At 42.7% G+C, this 27,418-nt stretch overlaps 2 protein-coding genes across 5 annotated transcripts in view; one reads left to right on the top strand and one right to left on the bottom strand.

Annotated features, from left to right (window-relative positions):
• LOC105469580 (leucine-rich repeat-containing protein 37A3-like) overlaps window positions 1-27,418 on the bottom strand; it is a 200,424-nt gene that overhangs the window by 138,740 nt on the left and 34,266 nt on the right. For 2 of the 4 annotated variants that reach the window (XM_071083369.1, XM_071083370.1), the window contains exon 1: window positions 23,056-23,796. The exons of 1 other annotated variant lie outside the window; for it this stretch is intronic. The gene's annotated coding sequence lies outside the window, so the exon portion shown is untranslated. Of the gene's footprint in view, window positions 1-23,055; window positions 23,806-27,418 lie in introns of those variants that run through there. One more of the 4 variants, XM_071083362.1, reaches the window with a different exon arrangement.
• Window positions 10,957-11,133, top strand: LOC112424572 (translation machinery-associated protein 7-like). Its single transcript, XM_071083374.1, has one exon. It carries the CDS (start codon window positions 10,957-10,959, stop codon window positions 11,131-11,133), a length of 177 nt encoding a protein of 58 aa, XP_070939475.1.

Raw genomic sequence — 27,418 nt, 5'->3', positions numbered from 1 at the left:
AATGCAACTCAAATTTACAGAATCCCAGGTGAGGCTCAGTAATCTGTATTTTTATCCTTCTCGCCAAATAATTCTGATGTGCAGGCAAGTTTGAAAACCACTGCTTTAAATGGATACTCCCCTTACCAAGCAGAAAGTAGGGTTTTGGAAACTCATGCAAGAGAAGCAAAAAGATGCCTCAGGAGGCATGAATACAGCAGGATTGATGCAAAAGGAAGCCGAAGTTTAACCAAAGACATTAATATATGCCTACAAAATATATGCCTACAAAAGAAAAAATTAATATATGCCTAGAAGTCAAGTGGTCTGCATGAATTCTGAAGACAAATGGAGAAACAAAGAACAAAATTTGTCAATGAATTTCCAGCACAGTCTAGGTTAAGGGAGTGACTTTCTTGACTGAATGACACAGACTCTGGACCACCTGATCAGTTATTACCTTAATGGAGGAATTATATTACAATGTACAGGTACTTTAATTAGAATGACCTGGCAGTTACTGAGGCAAAATTTTCTGCTCCTTTGTATCCTGTAATACAAGAAGGATCTACATGGATGTTCTCTTCTCTGAACTGTTTGGATGAACTGGTCAACGGCACTCATCATGCCAAAATCTGCACTGTGGTCATAATCTGTTATTTAATTAATTTCTCATATTTTTAATAAAAAGTTTGCCTGTATGTTTTAGACAGAAATTACCTTACTGTGCTGAAATTCTGAGAAATCGTAGACAGTTTTCAAGGCCGGGCTCAAACGTCACCTCTACTACCCTTTGCTGTGCCTCCTGGCACTGTGCTTCTGATACTCTGTACGGTCCTCCATGACAGTGTGAGCATGATTATATTACAGGCAATTACTCATGCCCCCCTGGCTCATTTGTTGACTTCTTCAGAGCACAGATCATGTTTTATTTATTGTAGCAACTAAAACAATATTTGTTCAACCAATGACACCCATAAACAAAACTACCTGCCGAGGGCAGAGATGCAGGGGTAAAGTCATGCCAAGATTAAATCTCAGAAACCATTGTAGATTTTTCAGAGTTGACCAATGCATTTATTGTATTAATTCTAAAAAAAATGTTTACAATGTTTTCAGACTTCTAGACTTCAAAAGACAACTCTCCATATAATGTGTGTTTCTAGAAGGAAAAAATGTAACACTGTCCCCTTATTCCCTTATTTCTTTTTTTTTTTTTTTTTTTTGAGACGGAGTCTCGCTCTGTCACCCAGGCTGCAGTGCAGTAGCGCGATCTCGGACCACTGCAAGCTCCGCCTTCCGGGTTCAGGCCATTCTCCTGCCTCAGCCTCCGGAGTAGCTAGGACTACAGGTGCCTGTCACCACGCCCAGCTAATTTTTTGTATTTTTAGTGGAGACAGGGTTTCACCGTGTTAGCCAGGATGGTCTCGATCTCCTGACCTCGTGATCCACCCGCCTCAGCCTCCCAACGTGCTGGGATTACAGGCATGAGCCACCACACCCAGCCCCATTGTCCCCTTATTTCTAACTGGTATCTGAGAAAAAGAGGCCTCACTCAGTATTGGTATAGGGAAGGGGGAAGTTCATTTCCAGCAGAAGTTAATACTCCAGAACTAATAAAATCTAATTATTTAATCTGCTATTATATACCTATAAACCATGAATGGCATATCAAGAAGAAATAATCTGTGACACATTTAAAGCTTTTTAAAATGATGAAACGTATTTGTCAAATGTAACAAGGATTCACCTTCTGATGTAGAATAGTGTCCCAGTCTAGCATTAACGTTATTAGTGAACAAGGCTATGCTCTTTGAGTACATTCCATTTGCCCCCAATCCCTATCTTCTGTGTCAGTAATAATATAAAAATCACCAGCTGGCTTTTATAGGTGCCTTCTTTTTTTTTTGAGACCGAGTCTCGCTCTGTCGCCCAGGCTGGAGTGCAGTGGCGCAATCTTGGCTCACTGCAACCTCTACCTCCCAAGTTCAAGCCACTCGCCTGCCTCACTCCCAAGTAGCTGGGATTACAAGAGCCCACCACCACCCCCAGCTAATTTTTATATTTTTAGTAGAGATGGGGTCTCACCATGTTGGCCAGGCTGGTCTCAAATTCGTGACCTCAAGTGATCCACTTGCCTAGGCCTCTCAAAGTGCTGGGATTACAGGCGTGAGCCACCATGCCTGGCCTATACAGTGCTTTCTATTTGCCAGACATTGTGCTAAGCACTTTAAAGCACATTATCTCATTTTATCCTCAGATCGGCTCCATAAAATAGCTACCATTATTACCTCTACATGTATATAGATATACGTGTGTGTGTGTATATATATACATATATATATACACACATACATTGAAAGTCTTACCAATGTTTTAACTTTTTCCTTCAACCACTATACATATTTTAAAGAGCTTAAGAGGAGAAACAACCGTTTGTGTTTTTAAATTTTCCCAGATACCATTTCAGCTCCTTTTTATTTATCTCTGAAGTTCTAGTATTACCACTGGTATAATTTTCCTTTGGCCTAAAGACCTTCTTATATATTTATTTTAGAGCAGAACTTCTGACAACACATTCTCTTAGATCCTCTTCATCTGAAATGTCTCTTTTTTCTTTTTGCCTTAATTGCTGAAGGATATTTTTGCTGGATATAGAATTCTGGATGGACATTTCTCTCAGTACTTTAAAGATGTTCTGCAATTACTTGAATCACTGAAAGGCTTAAAGTTGGGGACCGGCTCTATCACATACATGTTTTACAGAAAGGTTCATTACTTTTATATCTTCATTGTGGACCATAGCCTTTATCATCACTAAATCTTTGTCTCATTTATGAGTTTTTAAATTTTGCTTCGAACCTAAACTTTTGTAACTCCTTTTTATTTCCTACAATGTGGAGTTTATCGGGGACAGCATAGGCAATTGGAAATATATAACTGGAGTTTAGAAGAGAAGTCTAGGTAGGAAAATGGATCTAGAAGTCATTAATATTTTGGTGGTAACTGAGTCAACTGATAATTAGGGGAAAGTTGGGGAAACTAAATGCTGAGGACTATCATATGGAAGAGGGATGTTTGAAGGAGGAATAACTGTTCAAGGAAATTGGGTCATGAGTGGCAACAGAAAATTTAGGAAGGATGTAGTGGCCAAAGGTATCATATAGGCATTGTATATGTATGTAGATATATATATTTCAATGTAGATATATGTCTACATATATATACAATGTATGCATGTAGATATAACATACATTGAAAGTATAAATACATATCTATATATCTACATACATTGAAAGTGTATACAGATATATATACACATACACACACACATATATACAATTACAAGGGAGGGGGGGCTAGAATAAAGAAACCTATATGGGTTGCAATACTTTTATGTTTTATTTAGAGGTAAAATCCTAACTCTAAGTAGGCAGGTTAGGTATATATTTTATAATTCCTACAGCAAAAACATAGCACAGATATGACCAAAAGCCAATTAATAAAACATAACACTGAAAAATATTCAATTAATCCAAAAGTAGGCAGAAAAAAGAAACAGAAGCAGCCCCCCAAAAAAGAGATAATCAGAAAATGAACAAATAGGAAACCTAGATCCAATCATTATCAATCATATTAAATATAAATGGTCCAAAACACATTAATTAAAAGACGCTGTCAGTTTACATTTAAAAGAAAAACAAAAAAACAATAAACCATTTGAAAATATAATGATATAGCCTTTGGAAGGCCGAGGCGGATAAATCACCTGAGGTCAGGAGTTCGAGATCAGCCTGGCTAAGATGGTGAAACCCCATCTCTACTAAAAATACAAAAATAAGCCAGGCGTGGTGGCAGGCGCCTGTAATCCCAACTACCTGGGAGGCTGAGGCAGGAGAACTGCTTGAAGCCCGGAGACAGAGGTCACAGTGAGGGGAGATTGTGCCACCGCACTCTAACCTTGGTAACAGAGCAAGACTCCGTCTCGAAAAAAATTAAAAATTAAAAAAATAGGCCAGGCGCGGTGGCTCATGGCTGTAATCCAAGCACTTTGGGAGGCTGAGGCAGGCAGATCACGAGGTCAGTAGATCGAGACCATCCTGGCTAACACTGTGAAACCCCGTCTCTACTAAAAATACAAAAAAATTAGCCGGGCATGGTGGCGGGCGCCTATAGTCCCAACTACTCGGGAGGCTGAGGCAGGAGAACAGCGTGAACCTGGGAGGCGGGGCCTGCAGTGAGCCGAGATCGCACCACTGCACTCCAGCCTGGGCAACAGAGCAAGACTCCGTCTCAAAAAAAAATTAATTAATTAATTAAATTTTTAAAAAACCATTTAATACTAATATAAAATTAGTGTTTTATATTAGTAATATAATACTGTTTTTGACTAGTGTTAGAATGACATATCTTTACCCTTTTGCTTTTAATCTATATATCATGATATTCATTTATTTTTTAATTTGTAAAAATAGAGATGGGGTTTCTCCATGTTGCCCAGGCCGGTCTTGAATTCCTGGGCTCAAGCCACTTGCCCACTTCAGCCTCCCAAAATGCTGGGATTATAGACGTGAGCCACTGCACCTGGCCTGTTCTTTTTTGTTTATTTATTCATTTTATTTATTTCTTTATTTTGAGATTGAGTCTTGCTCTGTTTCCCAGGCTGGGGTGCAGTGGCATGATCTCGGCTCACTGCAGTATCCAACTCCTGGATTCAAGTGATTCTCTTGCCTCAACCTTCTGAGTAGCTGGGACTACAGACGTGCGCCACCACGCCAGGCTATTTTTCTCTTTTTAGTAGAGATGGGGTTTCACCATGTTGTTCAGTCTGGACTCGAACTCCTAACCTCAGGTGATCCACCCGCCTCGGCCTCCCAAAGTGCTGGGATTACAGGCGTGAGCCACCATGCCTGGCCAAATAATGGTTTTTAATATAATGATTATTACCTGAAATAAAGGTTATTTCAGAATGATAAAGGGGTCAAATAATCAAGAGGACAAAACTTTAAATGTTCCTGCATCTAATAACAGGGCCTCAAAATACAGGACTCATAAACAGAATTTCAAGGAGAAAGAGAACAAACCCATAACAATCATTGTAGAATTCAACATTCCTTTCTCAGTAATCACTAGAACAAGCAGACAGGAAATCAGCAAGGATACAGAAGACCTTAACACGATCAACCAACTTGACCTAATTATTATTTATGAAACACTTTACCTAATAGCAGCGTCTTTCCTATTACAAACTGAACATTTACCTAAACAAACCATGTTTCAGGCCATACACAACCTCTAAATTTTTTTTTTTAATTCGTCATACCAAGTATGTTCTCTAACCATAATGGAATTAAATTAGAAACCAACAACAAAGATGTCTGGGAAATCCCTAAATGTTTGAAAATTAAACAATATGTTTTAAAATAAATCATGGGTCAAAGAGTAAGTCATAACAGAAATTCTATAATATTGTGAACCAAATGAAAATGAAAATAAAACACATATCACAAATTCTAAGATATGTTTTTAAAAGTGCACAAAGTGGCTGGGTGCAGTGGCTCATGCCTGTAATCCCAGCACTTTGGGAGGCTGAGGCAGGTGAATCACCTGAGGTCAGGAATTTGAGACCAGCCTGGCCAACATGGTGAAACCCCATCTCTATCAAAAATACAAAAATTAGCTAGGTGTGGTGGTGGGCACCTGTAATCCCAGCTACTTGGGAGGCTGAGGCGCGAGAATAATTTCAACCTGGGAGGTGGAGGCTGCAGTGAGCCAAGATTGCACCACTGCACTCCAGCCTGGGCAACAGAGCAAGATTTTGTCTTTTAAAAAAAAAAAAAAAAAGCATAAAGGAGGACAGTGGTTTAGCCTGGAATCCCAGCACTTTGGGAGGCCAAGGCAGGAGGATTGCTTAAGCCCAAAAGTTCAAGACCAGCCTGGGCAATATAGTGAGATCTTGTCTCTATTTAAAAAGAAAGAAAGAAAAATCAAAGAAAATGAGGTATATATGCACAATAGGATATTATTCAGCCATTTAAAAAGTGAAATCTATAAAGTTTGAGGTTTGGAAAATAAAACCTGTTTGCAGCAACACAGATAGAACTGGAGGACATTATGTTAAGTGAAATAGGCCAAGGACAGATAGACAAGTATCACATATTCTCATTCATATATGAGATATTAAGAAGTTGATCTCATGAAGATAGGCAGTAGAATGATGGTTACCAGAGGCTGGGAAGCGGGTAGAAATGAAGACAAGTTGATTCATGGGTATAAAAACTCGGTCAGATAGAAGGAATAAGTTTTAGTTTTTGTTTGCACAGTAGGGTGACTATGGTCAGCAATAACTTAGTGTATATTTTTAAAATAGCTAGAACATTTGTTATGCTCCCAATACAAAAAAAAAGGATAAATATCTGAGATGATGGATAGCCTAATTAACCTGATTTGATCATTACACATTGCATGAATCTATCAAAATATTACATGTACTCTTATAAATATATACACTTCACCTTAAGGAAACAGTGAAAAAAAAAAGGTGTGAAACAACAACCACCACAACAAAATCAAAGAGGAAAATCTTTGTGAACTTCGGTTATTCAGGCCTGGAATCAGCAAACCATGGCCAATCCACTACCTGTTTTTGTAATAATCAAAAGAATCAAAAACTATCTGGCCTTTTACAGAAGAAGTCTGGCAAGCTCTGGGTTAGGCAGAGTTGTCAGATGAACACCAAATGTGTAAAAGAAAAAATGTGGTAAATCAGACTTCATCAAAATTTAAAACTTATGCTCTGGGAAAAAGACACTGCTAAGAGAATGAAACGCAAGGCACAGATGGGGAGAAAATACATGAACATCACACAGCCTAACAAAGCACTTATATCCAAAATATATAAAGAACTCTTACTATCCAATAATAAGAAATTGGCTGGGCATGGTGGCTCATGCCTGTAATCCCAGCACTTTGGGAGGTGGAGGCAGGCAGATTGCCTGAGCTCAGAAATTCAAGACCAGCCTGGGCAACATAGTGAAACCCCATCTCTATTAAAAATACAAAAATCAGCCAGACATAGTGGCATGCACCTGTGGTTCCCAACTACTTGGGAGGCTGAGGTGGGAGGATCACCTTGAGCCCAGGGTCGAAGGGAATGACAGGCTGCAGCGAGCCAAGATCATGCCACTGCACTCCAGCGTGGGTGAAAGGGCGAGACTCTAAAAAAATAAAATAAAAGAAGAACAACAGGCCGGGCGCGGTGGCTCAAGCCTGTAATCCCAGCACTTTGGGAGGCAGAGACGGGCGGATCACAAGGTCAGGAGATCGAGACCATCCTGGTTAACACGGTGAAACCCCGTCTCTACTAAAAACTACAAAAAATTAGCCGGGCGCGGTGGTGGGCGCCTGTAGTCCCAGCTACTCGGGAGGCTGAGGCAGGAGAATGGCGTGAACCCGGGAGGCGGAGCTTGCAGTGAGCTGAGATCCGGCCACTGCACTCCAGCCCGGGCGACAGAGCGAGACTCTGTCTCAAAAAAAAAAAAAAAAAAAAAAAAAAAAAAAGAAGAACAACAATAAAGAAAGCAACTCAATTAAACATCTTAAATAAAGATTTTGGTATCTTGGCCAGGCATGGTGGCTCATGCCTGTAATCTCTGCACTTTTGGAGGCCGAGGCAGGCGGATTGCTTAAGCCCAGGAGTTCGAAATCAGTCTGGGCAATATATTAAAACCTCATCACTATAAAAAAATACAAAAACTAGCCAGGTGTGGTGGTGCGCACTTGCAGTCTCAGCTACTTGGGAGGCTGAGAGGTGGGAGGATGGCTTGAGCCCAGAAGGTGGAGGCTGCAGTGAGTGGTGACTGTGCCACTGCTCTCCAGCCTGAGCAACAGAGCAAGACTCTATCTCAAAAAAAAAATCAGTATTTTTCCAAAAACAATGATATACAGATGGCAAATAAAAAGATGCACATAAAAAGAGGCTCAGAACCATTAGTCATTAGGGACAAGCAAATTAAAACCAGAAGGAGCCACCACCATATACTTATTAAGGTGGCTAAAAAAAAAAACAACTACAAAACTGACAATGTCAAGTGCCAGGGAGGACACAGGGCAACTAGAACTCTTCACACATTTGCAGGTAAAAATGCAAAATGGTACAGCTACTTTGGAAGACAGTTTTGGCAGTTTCTTATAAACATACGACCCAGAAATCATACTCCTAGGTATTTACTCAAAAGAAACGAGTATTGCATTCATACAAAAAACATTATGGAAATGTTTATTCATAGCTCCCAAAAACTAGAAATAACTGAAATATTCAACTATTGAGCACATAAATGCACTGTGATACACTCATGTAAGGGACTGCTACTCAGCAATAAAGAAACTACTGACACAACAACATAGATGAATCACAAATACATTATGCACTGTACATGCATAAACTATTTAAAAAATTAAAATACCTTTTTAAAAATCAAACAGGCCAGGTGTGGTGGCTCACGCCTGTAATCCCAGCACTTTGGGAGGCCGAGGCCAGCAGATTACCTGAGGTCAGGAGTTCAAGACCAGCCTGGCCAACATGGTGAAACCCTGTCTCTACTAAAAATATCAAAAGTGAGCCAGGAGTAGTGGCGGGCGCCTGTAATCCCAGCCACTCAGGAGGCTGAGACAGAAGAATCGCTTGAACCCAGGAGGCAGAGGTTGTGGTGAGCTGAGATCGCGCTATTGCGCTCCACCACGGGCAACAAGAGCAAAACTCCATCTCAAAAATAAATAAATAAATAAATAAAAGTCAAATAGTACATGAAAAAATTATGTGATCAAGAGAGGTTCGCTGCAAGAATGTTAGGGTGAATCAATATAAGATCTACTAATATGTTTCTATGAATATACACTACTGTAATATGTAGCAAGCAGGAGGAAAACTATATGATCATCTTAAAAGATGCTAAGGTGACATTTGACAAAATATAATAGCCGTATCTGATTTAAAAAAAAAACTTCAACAGAAAAACAATCGAAACAGGCAAATACACTCAAACATTAAAGGCCTCAAACCAACAGCTAACCATTATACATCTGCATCAGCTCCACTGAATATACTAGATGCCCATCATTATAACTAACATGTGACACTGTGGTGGAGGTGGTGGTAGGGAATGTAATTTTTTTTTTCTTTTTTTATTACCCAGGTTCCCATCAATGGTAGAGGCAGTGTAATTTGAAGAGAAAAAGGAGATATAAGAAAATCAGATGTGTACATTATTCATGTTTGCAGATGATACAACTTTATTCCTAGATAAAGTTATTCTGATCAAAGGAAAAGCTACAAGAAACAATTAGAAAAAAGAATAGGTGGCTGAATTCAAAATTTTTAAGTTAATGAGTTTTCAACTAGAATCCCCCTAGGAGAGCAGGTATTTTTATAGACAAATTATAGATAAAATAAGATTTCATGGCATAAGTGAAAATATTTAGCAAATAAATTATAGTTCATCCAATTTTGTAAAAAGTATGTACATACACATGTGCCAGGTGCAGTGGCTCACGCCCGTAATCCCAACATTTTGGGAGGCTGAGGCGGGCAGATCGCCTGAGCTCAGGAGTTCGACATTGCCTGAACAACATGGTGAAACCCCATCTCTACTAAAAAATACAAAAAATTAGCTGGGCGTGGCAGTGAGCACTATAGTTCCAGCTACTTGGGAGGCTGAGGCAGGAGAATCGCTTGAACCCGGGAGGTGGAGGTTGCAGTGAGCCGAGATCGTGCCACTGTCTCCAGCCTGGATGACAGAAGAAAAAAAAAAGAAGAAGTATGTACTTTTTTGCTCAAAAGAAAAAAAAAAGTATATACGTAATGTACGTATACATGTTCACCTAAAGATGGTTACCTAACGAGAGGAACCAAAATATTAATGTTCTGGGTTTTCTAAATTTTCTACATTACTTTCCTGATAAAGAGAAAAAGCAAAAATAAAATTTAAAGGTTTTACTAGATTTCCAGAAGCATTATTTATGAAAGTCAAAGCTTTTTTCCTAAACTAATTATCAAAATCACAGACTAATGAATAAATGAATGTCAAGAGCTCAAAAATGGGGTGAAAAAACTATGGCCAGCCACAACCTGTTTCTGTAAATACAGCTTTATTAGAACACAGCCACACTCATTTGTTTACTTATTGTCTATGGCTGCTTTCATTCTACAAGGGCAGAGCTGAGCAGCTGTGACAGAGCCAGGTGGCCTACAAAACCTAAAATATTTACCAATTGGTGCCCTAAGAACAAGTTTGCCAATTCCCTGATCATTAGATCATCTAGTCCATCTATACTGCACAGGTGAGTAAACTGAGGTCTACAGAAGAATGACTTCTCTATGGTCCAAAGTCAAGTTAAGAAAGAAGCAATGAAGACTCCATTTCCATGGTACCTTCCACCACCTGACCAAGAAACTCTCAAAACAGACATCCTGCTGTTTGGGAGGTAAACCTCAGCGTCTCCTATCACATCGCAAGTGAGTATATTTACCAATAAATTGATGAGAAGAGGACCTTGGGCCTAGTCAGTATCCAAGAACACCTGCTAAAGGTCTGAGTAAACCTTAGTACAAGAAAAAGTTAATTTAAAAACCACATAGGCGGGGCACAGTGGCTCATGCCTGTAATCCCAGCACTTTGGGAGGCCCAGGCGGGTGGACTGCCTGAGGTTAGGAGTTTGAGACCAGTCTGGTCAACATGGTGAAACCTCGACTCTACTAAAAATACAAAAAAATAAGCCGGGCATGGTGGCATGCACCTGTAATCCAAGTTACTCAGGAAGCTGAGGCAGGAGAACTGTTTGAACCAGGGAGGTGGAGGTTGCAGTGAGCCGAGACCACACCACTGTATTCCAGCCTGGGTGACAGAGTGAGACTCCATCAAAAAAAAAAAAACATAAGCACAGACTAGGGGAGGTTTAAAAACAAACATGCTAGGCGCCATGTCCGGCCACGAAGGTGGTAAGAAGAAGTCACTGAAACAGCCCAAGAACCAGGCCAAGGAGATGGACGAGGAAGATAAGGCTTTCAAGCAGAAACAAAAAGAGGAGCAGAAGAAACTCGAGGAGCTAAAAGCGAAGGCCGCGAGAAAGGAGCCCTTGGCCACAGGTGGAATTTAAAAATCTGGAAAAAAGTAAGCTGTTCCTTGTGCCTGAGGAGATGGTGACCCTTTATTTCATCCGTATTTAAACATCTGTATTCCCTGCCATAACTTCTTTTGCCACCTATAGCTGGAATTAAGTGTTGTCTTGGAGCTGTTGTACATTTACGAATAAACTTTTGAAAAAACAAAAAAAAACAAACTTAGAGTGACTCATCATCTCTTTAGTTGTTTTCACTAAGTCATTCCTACCAAAACTGTGAATTTAAAGTAAAACCAGCTCAGAATCTTGCCAGAGTCTGTTGTTTGGTCCTTGTTCTCCCCTAAACTTTGTATCATCTGAAATTAAACCAACTCGTTTGAAAGGAAAAAAAAAAAAAAAACAGATGCTGAGAGTATAATCTGGTTCAGTCTTCTAAATGGCACACACTGTAACCCAACAATCCAGTCCCACTCCTAGGAACCTACTCCACAGAAACACCAGCTTAAGTGACTAAAGATACTTCTCTAGCACATTTAGGACAGCGCTGTCTGTAACAGCAAAAAGGGCCTGAATTCTAGGCAAATAAATATCAGCAAATGCAGTTATGTGTTAATAAAGAAGGGGGCACTTCATGTCTACCTTACAGAGGGTCCTAACCTTCTGAGCATGTAAATTTGTGACTCTTGCCATAAACAATCTCCACTGTTAGGTTTCTTCCGAGACACAGAAGATTCACAACTCATGCCATTAAGGCAGTTAAGGACAACCAGCATACCTGGAAGAAGGTAATCTTCCCAGTTTACAGAGGATCAGAGATCCAATGCATTTCACCTGGATAATTCAGACTCAAAAGTTCAAATACGTATCTGAAATTACAGCAAAGTCACTTTAAAACTTTTTATTCTTTGCACAGCACTTTGAAAGCACAGTACAGTCATAAGGTGGAGGAATGAGTAACTTACTGAATGAGACTTTCAGAAGTGTGTGAAATAATTTTGATGTCTACAGAAACAGGGAAAAGTGCACTTTCTTTCTGTCTACTTGTTCTCTTGATTACCGTGAGAAGAGTGTTGAAGTCTACAATATTGTTAAGGATGTGTCTGGTTCTCCTTGGAGTTCTACGAGTCCTCATGTATTTTGAGGCTCTGTTATTAAGTTCATAAACCTTTAGGAAGGATTGTTTTAGGATGGGCTAAGATGTTATTCACTGTTTTAAATGTTGGACCACTTCTTGGTCCAAGGACAAGAGAAATTCCACACAGATTAATATACGCATTTCTGAAATACTTTTTTTTTTTTTTTGAGACGGAGTCTCACTCTGTTGCCCAGGCTGGAGTGCAGTGGCCGGATCTCTCGGCTCACTGCAAGCTCTGCCTCCCAGGTTTACGTCATTCTCCTGCCTCAGCCTCCCGAGTAGCTGGGACTACAGGCCCGCTACATCGCCCGGCTAGTTTTTTTGTATTTTTTAGTAGAGATGGGGTTTCACCGTGTTAGCCAGGATGGTCTCGATCTCCTGACCTCGTGATCCGCCCGCCTGGGCCTCCCAAAGTGCTGGGATTACAGGCTTGAGCCACCGCGCCCGGCCTCTGAAATACTTTTTAACTCCCACAAATAGAATATACACAAAGACCTCAAAAGAGGCACTATGAACATTCTGAAATCGAGCAGGAAGCCATATTTCTAGTAAAATATATAAACTGCACCTACTGAATGTTGCCATTGGGTATGAATCACATGGCCATGCCGTTTCCCAAGTGTGTGAATTACAGAACATATCCATGAGTAGAGAGGAGTCTAAGCATAACTTTCTTAGCAAATCTCAGGGGGTTCCATAGATAAATAATTTGGCCAGTGACTCCTGAGAAAGAGGTTTTTTATAGGAGAATCCAGACACACTAGGACATACTAACATCTCACAATTCAGTTTGCATATCAACATTTACACTTTTATAACACTGAAATTCTCTGAGTTATCAAATTTAATTTCTCAACCAAAAGTCTCTGAATCCTAATCCTTCCTTCCCTTCTGGCCTATATATATGACTCTTAGCTTAATTTTACCAGGACTGTGGCAGATTTTCTAATTATGTGTTAAGTGACTGCCTCTTCACCCTACCACAAAGAACAACAAATAATGGAAAGTCATCTCACGCATGACCCCAAATCTTATTGCAGAAATGCGGTACCATCACATACACAAATAACGCGGGGCCCAGAGTCTCCACAAAGGAGGACCTCACTCAGCCAGATCGCTGGGGCTACCCAAGCTGTGCAGGATTTAGGGCAAATACAAGGCCAGAAAAAAAAGAGATGTTAGGTAAATTCTCACTGGTCTAACAGAGGCAGACTGCCTACAATGAGTCCAGGGGAGCTTTCTGCAATGATGTGAAATGCCCCAAATGCTCTACATTTGTGTAGTGCAATACACGTGAATACAGAGCACTTGAAATGAACGTATAATAGCTGGTGCCACTGGAGAAACTGAAGTTTTCATTTTACTTAATTTTTTTTTAAGAGATGGGTTCTCACTCTGTCACCCAGGCTGGAGAGTGGTGGCACAGTCCACAGCTGACTAGAGCCTCAAACTCCTGGCCTCAAGCAATCCTCCCACCTCAGCCTCCCAAAGTATTGAGACTACAGGTGTGAGCCACCAGGCCTGGCCTAGTTTCAATTAATTTAACTCTCCACATGTGGCTAGTAGCTACCATACTGGACAGTACAGAGGGTGAAAACAATCCACAGGCTTTGACTCAACATTCAGTTCCACAATTACCTGTGCTGCCTACTGCATTCAAGAGATTTAACCAGGCACTACAGAGACTGAATGGGACATTCCCTGCCCAAAGTAGGGTGTAATGAAGGAAGGGCCAGATCATTAACAGGCCATTTCAGTTCCAAGTCTTAACAGATAAAGATATAAAGGGGTTAAATAAGTAAGAGGATAAAAGAATTCTTCCTAAAGGTGTATGGACTTTAGGAAGGAGCCTCAAAATACATGAATACAGAGCCTCAAAATACATGAAGATTGCGAGAACTTCAAGGAGAAACAGACAAATCCTTCACAATAGCTGTCGACTTCAACACTTCTCTCAGTGATCAACAGAACAAGTAGAAAGACAGATCTTAATAACACTATCAACAAACTTGACCTAACTGATATTCATGCAATACTCCACCTAACAAAAGCAGAATACAAAATTCTTTTCAACTACATATGGAACATTCCTTAGACTGATAAAATTTTGGGGTGCAAAACAAACCTCTAAAAATGTTTTGCAAAATTAAAGTCATACAAAGTATGCTCTCTGAACAAAATGAAATGAAATTAGAAATCAGTAACAGAAAGATACCTAAAAAAATCCCCAAATATTTGGAAACTAAAACAATTAATACACATGGTCCTGGAGGTTAAGGGGGTGGGAACCAAAGGAACTCAGCCCCACCTGGGGGTACAGGGAATGGTGATCAGAGAAGGCAGGCTGGAGAAGGTGATGGATGGGTGACTAGGAGTTAGGTGTGTGGGAACTACAAAGAAATCAATATTACTAGATCAATTTGAGATGAAGAGAAGAAATAAGGAGTGAATAAGGAAAAGAGAAATAAGAGAGATGTAAAAAGTAAAGTAGAGGTTCCTCTCCAAAGACTTTCCTCCCTAATTAGGAATAAATAGTAACTTCTCTTAGAAGCAAAATTTATTCAAAGACCTGTGCTAACATTCTTAAATATCTGCTAGCCGTAATAAAGAAATAAATGTGCTTTATGTTCTTAGCTCCCACAATGTAGCCTAAATATTTGCCCTGGCATGCTTTTAGTGGTCCAAGCAAGCATTAGGTCATAGCCTGTTCCTCTTCCTTATTTAAAAGTGTTTTTACCTTTCTCAACATTCCACAAGTTACTTCTTCCTTCCTTTGTTCCCCTCTACCTTTGCCTCTTTATAAAAGTTCTAAGTTACTAGCCAATCAGGACAAATACAGAATGTGAGGTCCCGTTCCAGCCAATGGAAACGGGACACAGCAGTAGGATAGACGCATCAGGTTAAAAATGACCCTGTCTTCTTTGTTCGGTGTACTCTCGTGGCAAAAGTGCTGGCAAGTGTACCCTTTCTGCAGGAAGTAAAAATGGCCTTACTAAATAAATTAAATTTATGTTCAAGTGCTATTTATTTATGGAACCGGAGAACAAGCATTTCAAACAGGAGATTCAGAAGTCAGTTCATGCTTGACTCCTTGTCTCCCCCTCACCACATCCCAGCCTAACCAATCTATCATTAAGGATTCATTCTAACTGCTGAATTATTTTCTACCAGGTGCGGTGGCTCACACCTGTAATCCCAGCACTTTGGGAGGTCAAGGCAGGTGGATCACTTGAGGTCAGAAGTTTGAGACCAGCCTGACCAACATGGTGAAACCCCTTCTACTAAAAACGTGAAAATTAGCCATGCATGGTGGCACACACCTGTAGTCCCAGCTATTCAGGAGGCTGAGGCAGGAGAATCCTTGAACCCAGGAGGCAGAGGTTGCAGTGGGCCAAGGTCATGCCACTGTACTCCGGCCTGGGCAACAGAGTGAGACTCTGTGTCAAAAAGTAATAATAATAAAATAAAATAAAATTGAATTTGCAATAATCCAGGAAAAATCCTAGTTATATACCTAAGAGAAATGAAAACATATGTATAGATAAAAACATGTACACCAATGTGCTTAGCAGCATTATTCATAATAGCCAAAAAGTGGAAACAGTTCCAATGTCCATGAACTTACAAAATGAATAAGCAAACCATGGTCTCTGGGCACAGAGGTGTGTGCCTGTAACCCTAGCTACTCTGGAGCCTGGAAGGCTGAGGCAGGAAGCCTGAGCCCAGGAGTTTGAGCATTGCAAGACCCTGTTTCCATGGGGAAAAAAAAAAAAAAAAGTGGTATAACCATACAATGAAGTGTTATTCAAATACAGTACTGATACATGCTAAGATATGCATAAACCTTGAAAACATTAGGCTAAATGACAGAAGTCATACATTATATGATTATATTTAACAAGAAAACTCCCTAAGAGACAAATCAACAGAGAATGAAAGTAGATTAGTGGCTGCCAGGGGATGAGCAGGAGGGAGGTGAAGAACAGCCTGGGCAACACAGTGAGACTCTGTCTCAAAAGGAAAAAAAGAATTAGAATAATTAGTGTCAGTGTTAAGCTAGTGCTGAGATCATAGCCACTGTCAACAGGCACTCAAAGAGAAGGAAGAACAAGGTGCGCAACAGGACTCAGGGAAGATCTCCCAGGAAGCGGGATTCGAGCCTGGCTAAGGAGCAGGAAGGGAAAAGGGCATCAGCTAGGATTTGCTCCTGCGTCACCCAGATTACCACTTGCCCACCATGACTACCACTCTCTCACCCCCATGTCTCCACCATTACGGGTCTTTAGTCAAAGGGAAGACACGGGGTCTTGAGGGTTGAGGAGAGGAGGACCTAACAGAAGAGACCAGAGCTCCTGGTCTTAACATGCCCAGTCCTTTTATATGCATGTTTCAATACAAACTTCCAAACACGCCCATGGGTGAGCAGAATAGAAAAGCACAAACTGGCCGGGCGCAGCAGCTCACACTTGTAATCCCAGCACTTTGGGAGGCCAAGGCAGGCGAATCACCTGAGGTCCGAAGTTCGAGACCAGCCTGACCAACATGGAGAAACCCCCGTCTCTACTAGAAATACAAATTAACCAGGCGTGGTGGCACATGCCTGTATTCCCAGCTACTCTGGAGGCTGAGGCAGGAGAATGGCATGAACCCGGGAGGCGGAGCTTGCAGTGAGCCGAGATCGTGCCACTACACTCCAGCCTCCACCACAGGGCGAAACTCCGTCTCAAAAAAAAAAAAAAGCACGAACTGTATGCAAGACTATTTATTACTGCATAACTAGGACATGCCTCTCGACTACTCACAAATCATGCTGTCCAGTTTTTTCAAAACCCTTTTGGCTCTCATTTTAATTCTCATGTTTAACCTCTTGAGGTACTGATACCTGAAAACAGATGTCATTAATTTCCCTTACAATCTTGACCTCCCTATTGTTCCTGAAAGTACTATCATTCTTAGGGAGGAACAGGTGATGCATTCCTCCCTCTACACTCTATGTGTCAAGGCCTGAAGAACTCTAAAGTACCTCCTGGACTGATCTTCCATTCAGGACTACAAAACCCACCAGCTATCTTGTCCTTGTCAATCCATCCTGCAGAACAGAAGCTATGCTAAACTTCGTGGCATCCCTCTGAAATCACACCCCACTCTTTCAAGATCTTCCGATCATCCCATACCCAAAATTAAACAGATATGAAATAGATTTGAGAGAGAGCTTCAGGCCACTTCCCCAGTAATTCTCTCAATTTGGGAGAAAGGGCTACACCAGTGGTTCAACAGCATCTCTGTGATGTGATGTGGTTCTGTTTCATGTTTGTGCATGGTGCTGCTGGGAATACAGCATATCCCCTCGGGGTGTTCAGGAGTGAAAAAGGTCTTGAGGATCACAGTCTAGCCCCATCCTTATTCTACAGGTGAGGGGGAAAGTACAGTTGCTATAGCCTGATCCTCTAGGTACTGCCCAACACAGCATACAAGGGAGCTTTGGTTTATTTCCTATTCACACACTGAGGCTCTTGTTAAACCGAATTACTTGAGACTGCCCACACTTTACAACAAGTGCCTGCCACTCTTCCTGCTCCTTCCCCCTTCCTCCTTCAATCTGCCTGTCCTTACTCTCCACAAGCCCATCCAGGAAGCCTACACCCACACCAATCCCCTTAAACAGGGTATATAATCTCTCCCTCCTTTAAATGCCCACTGCACTTTGTACCTCGCCTGTAGCAATCAGAAATTATACTGAAAAGATATTAAGTTGACACTGGTGGGAATAATATTATCAAACCAGTGACAAATTCTGTTTGAGGTAAATCTATGGTTCACGCATGGCATCTCTGCCACTGATCTCCACTGTCACAATTCTTAGAGGACATAAATCACTAACTCTCCCAGGATAACACCAGGGCTTTTGTTTTATGAAGTCATCAGAGGTTCCAAGTTTTAAAATTCCAGGTAAGTATTCTCAGAAGTATCACACAAGACTGAGACTGAAACACAAGAACAATTCTGTTTTACACATAATTTCTTAAAATTAGCAAATGCTTAATTTCAAAGTGCTGTCAGAACTTTACCAAATGGCTATTGAAAACACTTCCTATACAATCCTTCTCATTATATTGGCAATGTCATAAAACCTATAGGCTGAAGTAATTCTGAATTTAAAAAGTCAAAATAAATTAAAGCATTATTCAGCCATATGCCTTCAGCTTAAGCAAAACTCGGTGATTATAATTTTATACTAAAAAGTTGCCATCCTTACATTTTTTCCATATTTATCTTCAATAAATAAACCTTTCATGACTTTAGTAATATCAACTAATGTCTTTGCATTAAGTTATATTAGCTACAAAATACTGAGTTATTTCTTATATTAGGAGTGAGTTATTTTTCTTGTTAGGAATGTCACATGTCAGTAATTTAGCCAACACTGTAAACTATAAAAATTAATCAAATTACTCTAAATTACCAATAAAGTAAATTCCTCTTTCAGCCTTAGCAGTACAACAGGATTCAAATTCATCAGTCATACTTTTTTATGTGTTATTCGGATATCTTAAACCAGTTCTAAAATTTTTTTCTTCCATCTACACATTTACCTGATAGCCCTCCACCCAGGAAGTACAGACTATAAAACCAATAAAACTAGTACTGAGCCTAAACAATTCACTGTCATGTGCTGTTACTTATTCGAGGCAAGCGGGCATGTTCTAAAAGTTTAGAACTCAAAATGTCACTCATATCCGCGGGGGCCGGGGGTCGAGGGGAGGCAACTTAAGAAGGCGGGTCAATAGGTAATAGGTGCAGCAATCCACCATGGCACACGTATACCTATGCAACAAACCTGAACGTTCTGCACATGTACCCCGTTTTGTTTTTAGAAGAAATAAGGAAAAAAAAAGTCACATCCATTTTACCATAATCTTAAGAAATAATGTGTTGCAAAAGGTAAAACATTCAAATTAACATCGCAGCCAATAAACGAAAATGCCTGGCAAGCAATATGAAATAGCAATTCAAAAACAAAGTAACTCTTGCAATGAAAAACATTCACTGGGCCAGGTGAGGCGGCTCACGCTTGTAATCCTAGCACTTTGGGAGGCCGAGGAGGGCAGATTGCCTGAGCTCGGGAGTTCGAGAACAGTCTGGACAACATGGTGAAACCCCGCCTCTACTAAAATACAAAAAATTAGCTGGGCGTCGTGGCGTGCACCTGTAGTCCCAACTACTCGGGAGGAGGCAGGAGAACTGCTTGAACCCAGGAGGCGGAGGTTGCAGTGAGCCAAGATCATGTGTGCCATTGCACTCCACCCTGGGCGACAGAGCGAGACTCTGTCTCAAAAAAATAAATAAAAAATAAAAATAAAAACATTCAGTGATCAAATTGTCCATCAAAACCCAATTAGAAAAGAACAACAACAACAAAAAAAAAAATTAGGACAATTTTTAGTTTCCTAAATCCAAAATATTTAGGGGTTATGACACCCGCTGTAGAATTATCAAAACTTCATCTATTACAAGTTCTCATCTACTAACAATAATTTATCCAACCAACTTTTGATGAGCACGGGCTATGTGCGAAACACTGTTACAGGAGCTGCAGGGGAATAAGCTCAATACTGTCTCTACAGAGTTAATCATTTCATATACGGATAGGACAAGTAGACACACAGTAGGCTCCAAGTGTCATTAAGAAAAACAAAATGTCAGGCCAGGCATGGTGGCTCACGCCTGTAATCCCAGCACTTTGGGAGGCTGAAGCAGACGAATCACCTGAGGTCAGGAGTTCGAGACCAGCCTGACCAACGTGGAGAAACCACATCTCTACTAAAAATGCCAAATTAGCCAGGCATGGTAGTGCATGCCTGTAATCCCAGCTACTCGGGAGGCTGAGGCAGGAGAACTGCTTGAACTTCGGAGAGGCTGCAGTGAGCTGAGATCTTACCATTGCACTCCAGCTTGGGCACCAAGAGCAAAACTCCTCCTCAAAAAAAGAAAAACAAAATGTCACAAAAGTATCAAAAGTAAACACTTTTTTTTAAAGGACACCTAGCTATAAATTGTAATTTAAGTCAGCATATGCAGAGCCATCAATCCTAAATATTATTTGCTAGGCCTTTAAGTAGGACTTAAAATTAGCTGAACTGCCCTGCCAAAATGTCTCAGCTCTAACCAGAAAAAACTTCCTCCAGGGGTGTATGCAATGCAGTCTCCATGTTTCAATTACCGGCTCTGGGTACAAAGACCAACATGTGATTTCTTAAGGTAAAAACTGTTACTATAAAACACGTACTAGGCCTGGCGAGGTGGCTTGCGCCTGTAGTCCCAGCACTTTGGGAGGCCCAGGTGGGCGGATCACGAAGTCAGGAGTTCGAGACCAGCCTGGCCAACATGGTGAAACCCCATCTCTACTAAAAATACAAACATTAGCCAGGTGTGCTGGTGGGCGCCTGCAATCCCAGCTGCTTAGGAGGCTGAGGCAGGAGAATCACTTGAGCCCGGGAGGTGGAGGTTGCGGTGAGCCAAGACTGCGCCATTGCACTCCGGCCAAGGTGACAGAGCAAGACTCCGTCTCAAAAAAAAAAAAAAAAGTACTAAAATTAAGTTGGCAAGAATTTACATGTACTCTTTTCTACTTTTCTATAAGACATAAATACCTGACACTTGATTCATTCCCTTCATTCTTCAGCCAGCCTCCCAGGACAAGTCTGGCAATGATTCTGACCATCGGGCAAAAGTAATTACCTTTTTCAGTTTATGTTAGGACAGCCTACGTGGGTTTACATTTGGCTTAATATAATACTACCCTACTTCTCCAATAAGTAAGCATTTATTAAAAAACAGAAAGTTTTCAATTTAACCACTTCTACTACCCTAGCCTCTCTGAGAAAGCCATGACACACCTCACTTCAAGGAAAAAGGGTCCTTTTTCCTCACAAATATTTCCTCATAAACTTTATATTTTAAAATGCTTTTAAAACCAGATTTTGGCCGGGTGCGGTGGCTCAAGCCTGTAATCCCAGCACTTTGGGAGGCCGAGACGGCGGATCACGAGGTCAGGAGATCGAGACCATCCTGGCTAACACGGTGAAACCCTGTCTCTACTAAAAAATGCAAAAAATTAGCCCGGCGAGGTGGCGGGCGCCTATAGCCCCAGCTACTCGGGAGGCTGAGGCAGGAGAATGGCGTGAACCCGGGAGGCGGAGCTTGCAGTGAGCTGAGATCCGGCCACTGCACTCCAGCCTGGGCGACAGAACGAGACTCCGTCTCGAAAAAATATATATATATAATAAAAATAAAACCAGATTCTACGCCGGGTACCGTGGCTCACGCCTGTAATCCCAGCACTTTGGGAGGCCAAGGCAGCTGGATCACCTGAAGTCAGGAGTTTGAGACCATCTTGACCAACATGGAGAAACCCCGTCTCTACTAAAAATACAAAAAATTAGCCAGGCGTGGTGGCGGTCGCCTATAGTCCCAGCTACTCGAGAGGCTGAGACAGGAGAACAGGGTGAACCCAGGAGGAGGAGCTTGCAGTAAGCCGAGATCCTGCCACTGCACTCCGGCCTGGGCGCCAGTGCGAGACTCCGAGTCAAAAAAAAAAAAGAAAAGAAAAACAGATTCTAATTTAATTAATCTAGATTTCCAAAATTTTAAAGGAAAAGTCTTGCCGGTTGTTGCTTCGGTTATGTTAATTTCACAATTTAGCACATTGCAACTACGTATTTAATACAAAGCAGCCTTTGGGGGGCGGGGCGTGTTTAACAAAATGTATCTCACTACCAGCCTAAAGAAACTTTTCTGTGTGAAAACAGAAGAGGGGTTACCATGGAGAAATTCATTGCGGATTTCGGGAGGGCTTTTTCCTCAGAAATAGAGTGAAAAGAAAAAGTCGTTGTGTAAGAAATCTGATACTGACGCTGTGTGACTCAGAAGTTGGTCCAAAAGTTCATCTTCAGCAATTATGTCCAGATGATCAACTACACATCTTCTACAACAGGTTACACGAAACCGCATTCCCAAGCAAGGCAAAGCGATCAAATGAGTTAAGACGCGCGTTCCTGCGGTCTTGTGCTTTTATTTTTGATTTAACCAAAACAATTTTGAATCGGATGAATTACCAAATTTGGTTGGGTCTTGTTTGGCTTTCTGCTTTGCTTTTTAATCAGCCATTTACCAGCAACTGTAGCACGGGCCCATTAGCACTCGAAGAATAAAAACAAGCACACAGGACCAGATGAGGTTCCCCTATGAACCCAAATGATCTGTTTCCTTAACACAATTTTGAAACCACAGCTAGGGGTGTGAAAACAGGCATGTTTTTGTGTGTGTTTGTGTGCCACAATCTGTCCAAATCCTTAATTCCCTTTTAAGGAACAGATAATAAAAATCCGAAAGGAGCCACATTAGAAATGCAAAGAAGTTTGCAAAACAAGAGGCTTCTTTCATTCCAGAAAATCACACCAAAACAAGGGGAGAAAAATGAAAGCAATGGATATGTGTTTGCCAAAGTTTCAATCTTGCCTGGTGGAGACACTGCACCGGCACAAAGTCTAAGGAGGAAAAAGAGGGGGCTGGCGGGGGAAGTGGAGAGAGAGCAAGCAAGTGTGGCCTGCAAACCGCAACAATGTAATCTCTATTTTGAACAATGCGCCTCTTTCCTCTTATAAATCTAGTTTTTTGCCACTTGATGTGCCCTCGCACTACCCCTCTGGGGGTCGGCGGGGTTGGGGGGGAGATCGGAGCAGGATGCACAGCACAGGAGTGAGCAAGGGGGGAGGGCAGAGGAGGTGAGGAAGGAGTCTGCAGCAACTGCGCTGGGTGGGTACCTGGAGTGCTGCTGTACGTTCTATGGTTCCTGAAGCTGCTTTCCGTGGAGTAACTGGCGTCCTCGTGGTTGTCTTCCAGCTCCTCCGTATAATCGGTCATCGTCGTCCTCCTCCATCCCCTCCTCCTAGTTGTCCTCAGACTCCTGGGTCTCCTCGGCGTCGCCGTCCTTCTCCTCTGCCTCCTCCTCGCTCTCGTGGTCATCCTAAACGACTTTGTTGACCGCCCTCTGGGCCGCGGTGGTCCGGGCCAGGTGGCTGCCCCCGCCTCCTCGCCAGCCCCGGGCGCTGGTGCTGGGCCGGGCCGGCAGCGGCGGCTTCCTTTGGCTACTGCAGCCCACCCTGGGCGAGATCAGCCGCATCTTGGGCGCCACTTCAGCCTGGCGGCGACCCACCTGCCCCGGTTGCTACCGCGTTGCCGCGAGCGGAGCCCCCGGATGGGTCCGGACCTGGGCGGCGGCGGCGACGGGCCGGGGCTCAGCGCTCCGCAGCTGGAGCCGCGGGCTGCTTGGTCAGCCTGCCCCGCCGGCCCCTCACGTTGGAGCCGAGGCCGAGGGAGAAGGGAAAGCGGGCCGGGAGGGCCCGGCGCAGTGGGGGCGGTGGGGAGCGCCGGGGCCGGATGGGGGAGCCCAAGGGGCCGGGCACTAGGGTCCCGACCGGTGGTTGGAGGGAGAAGGCTCAATCCGAGCGGCTGGGGCCCCAGTCCGGATAGCCTTCAACCGCCATCCTGTTTCTTCCGTCTACTGGAGCACGGTCACGTGAGCTGCGCCGCCGACGAGCCTGGGACGTGGCGATGTGGCGCGGCGGCCGCTAGGGGGAGCACGGGAGCATTGAGTCCGTAGCTGAGAGCCCGCGGCGCCTGGGCTCGGCGCAGCGCTCGGTGCAGCTGGACTCCCGGCGCACTGGCGCGGCTTAGAGAGACGCACAGCTCACGAAATGCTCGGCGTCTAAGACCTTCGGAGACCACAGTCTCCGCGGACCCCTGGCTGGAGCCCAAAGCCGGCCGGACCTCCTCCCGCGTCTCCCCTTCCGCGGCTCGGAGAGGAAGGCAGGAGAACCCCCAGATATCATTCCCCTCTCGCCCCCTAGGGAAACTGTAGCTGAAAGAGCCAGCCAGAGAAAGAAAAAAAAAGTCGCGGAGGGGGGCGGCCCGAGCGACCTAAGGGACCGGGCAACGCCAGCGACGGAGGGAAATTGGTCGGGTTGAGGGGACAAAGAGACAAGCCCCCAGAATTTGGGAGACTCCGAAGCTTGGAGCTTGGAGTCCTGAAATTGACTCAGATGACAACTGCTCCGAATCTGTGCCAGGAGCCACGCCCCGGGCTGCTCGCCCGGAGGGAGGGGGGCCCTAACACCTGTTGCGCGGAATCCCCACTGGGAAAACCTCAGTAAACTCCAGAACGCAACTACTGCATGTTCCAATCTCCCGCCACCTTCCCAGTGTCTCAGGTAGGATCTCGACCACCTCAATAAGAACTTACCTCTCCTTTGCTGTGGAAAAGACGGAATCTTGCCTAAAGCCTACTTCACGGTGTTACATGTTTGTATTATCGGGAAATAACCTTAATTCATTGACCCGACAAGTCACTAGGTCTCAGCTTAGCCCAGGGGACGAATCATGATATTTCAGGCACTCTGAAACCTTATCACAGGGACTCAACCCTGAGTGGTTGAGGTCAGCTCTTCAGATAAGAGAAAGGTTTTATAAACATATATTAATAGTTATTGAGATAACTGACAACCAAAAAGTAATTTAAAGAAAAATAGTTGGCCGGGCGCGATAGCTCACACCTGCAGTCCCAGCCCTTTGAGAGGCCAAGGCTGGATGATGGGTTGAGGTCACGAGTTCGAGACCAGCCTGGGCAATATAGCAGGACCTTGTCTCTAGAAAAAACTTGAAAAATTAGCCGGGCATAGTGGTGCGCACCTGTGGTCCCAGCTACGCGAAAAGGGGAGGGAGGAGGATCGCTTGAGCCTGGGAGGTGGGTGTTGCACTGAGCTGTGGTTGCAGCACTGCACTCCAACCTGAGTGACAGAGCAAGACCCTGTCTCAAAATTTTTAAAAAAGAAAGAAAGAAAAATGGCTTATTTCAATCTAGTTAGGAAAATGGAACACATATGTGAAAAGAAAATTAAACTACAAGCACTAATTGTCAAATAAATACATTCAATACAATATTGAATTGTTGAGCTCCAAGGGTGGCAAACGTGTATATGTCTCCAGGGACTAGGTAAGTAATGCAAGTCAGTAAAGTAGACAAGGTGAAGATCTAGGCAATGGAAATGCCCATATTTTGTTTGAAAAGGGTAGGCAGGCTCGTGGCTTAGGCCTATAATACCAGCACTTTAGGAAGCCAGATGGGTGGATCACTTGAGCCCAGAAGTTCGAGATTACCTGGCCAACATAGTGAAACCCCATCTCTACTAAAAACACAAAAATTAGCTGGGCATGGTGGCCTGTGCCTGTCGTCCTAGCTACTCAGGAGGCTGAGGCAGGAGAATCGCTTGAACCTGGGAGGTGGAGGTTACGGTGAGCCAAGATTGCACCACTGCACTCCAGCCTGGGCAACAGAATGAGACTCCGTCATCACCATCCCCACCAAAAAAAGAGAAAGATTAAACAAAACAAAACAGATCCCCCCCCCCAAAAAAAAAAAAAAACTTTTATTTGAATGGATTAGCAGGTGTTTGCTAATCATGGGTATCTATTTTATACTTATTGGGTTATAATTGGATATTTATTAGGTTATAATACAATGTTACCTTATTTATTACGCAACTCTGCTTTTCTTTTTTTTTTTTTTTTTTTTTTTTTGAGACGGAGTCTTGCTCTGTCACCGAGGTTGGAGTACAGTGACACCATCTTGGCTCACCACAACCTCTGCCTTCTGGGTTCAAGCGATTCTTCTGCCTCAGCCTCCCAAGTAACTGGGACTGCAGGTATCAGCTACCACACCCAGCTAATTTTTGTATTTTTAGTAGAGGCAGCGTGTCACCATATTGGCCAGACTGGTCTTGAACACCTAAACCTCATGATACGCCCACCTTGGCCTCCCAAAGTGCTGGGATTACAGGAGTGAGCCACCGCACCCGGCCTTCTTTTTATTTTTTTAAGTTATAAATACTATATATCGTAAAAGTTTAAATAGTATAAAAGGGTATGCTGTGAAAAATGAATCTCTCTCCTTCATAAGCTCCAATCGGACCTTCCTTTCTCCAGAGGCAATCATTATTGCTATATTTTTTTATCCTGCCAGATGTATTCTTGCATGTTTAATAAATACCACCTGTGCTTTCTTTTCTTTTTCCTTTTTTTTTTTTTTTTTTTGAGGCAGAGTCTCACCCTGTTGCCCAGGCTGGGGTGCAGTAGTGCGATCTGGGCTCACCGCAAGCTCTGCCTCCCAAGTTCACGCAATTCTCCTGCCTCAGCCTCCCCAGTAGCTGGGACTACAGGCATCCACCACCATGCCCAGCTAATTTTTTGTATTTTTAGTAGAGACAGGGTTTCGCCGTGTTAGCCAGGATGGTCTCGATCTCCTGACCTCGTGATCTGCCCACTTCGGCCTCCCAAAGTGCTGGGATTACAGGCATGAGCCACCGAGCCCAGCCCCTGTGTTTTCTAATATAGCCGTCCCTCAGTATTCTCAGGGATTGCTTCCAGAACCCTCTGCGATAGCAAAATATGTGGATGCTCAAGTCCTGCAGTCGGCCCTGTGGAACCTGCTGATATGAAAAGGTGACATTCCATATCCAAGGGTTCTGCATCCTGAGAATACTGTATTTTCAATTTGAGGTTGGTTGAATCCAAGGATGCAGACCCTTTGGCCACGGAGGGCCGACTGTAGTGCCTTTTCAGTTTTAACTTGGATAAAATGATTAGGTAAGATTCTGCAAGTACACTTTCAAGTGCCCGGTTCTGAGTTCTGCTCTTCTGCATACATTATCTGCTATACGTATAATCCTATTAATTTTCCCCATTCTCCATTTGCTTAAAAATATGTTTATATTTAATAAAGATACCCAGATAGCCATATCCAAGCTTGTTCTCACATGTTCTACATCAATATTCCTGTGAATTCATGCATATTTTTGGAGAATGATAGGCTCTCATATATAAATACTGTTGGGCACAAATATACTTTGTCTTCAGAAAAAAGCATTCTTAGTTATCATGAATTATATTTATTCATATCTGTTAGAAGTATTCCTCTTTTAGATCTGTTTAGAAAAATGTGTAATTTTTTTATTAGAAAAGTTTCAGTATTCAGAAGTCTCTGGGGGATCAGTAATTGCAATAACACAATCTCCGTCTTACTCTCCCCTCCCTATAGATCAAATCAGAGGAAATTTTATTAATTTCAGCCAG

Source organism: Macaca nemestrina, chromosome 17 (assembly GCF_043159975.1).
Source record: "Macaca nemestrina isolate mMacNem1 chromosome 17, mMacNem.hap1, whole genome shotgun sequence".
NCBI classification, from domain to species: Eukaryota; Metazoa; Chordata; class Mammalia; order Primates; family Cercopithecidae; genus Macaca; species Macaca nemestrina.
Note: the sequence above shows the minus strand (reverse complement) of the source record. Positions and strands in the feature narration are given on the sequence as shown.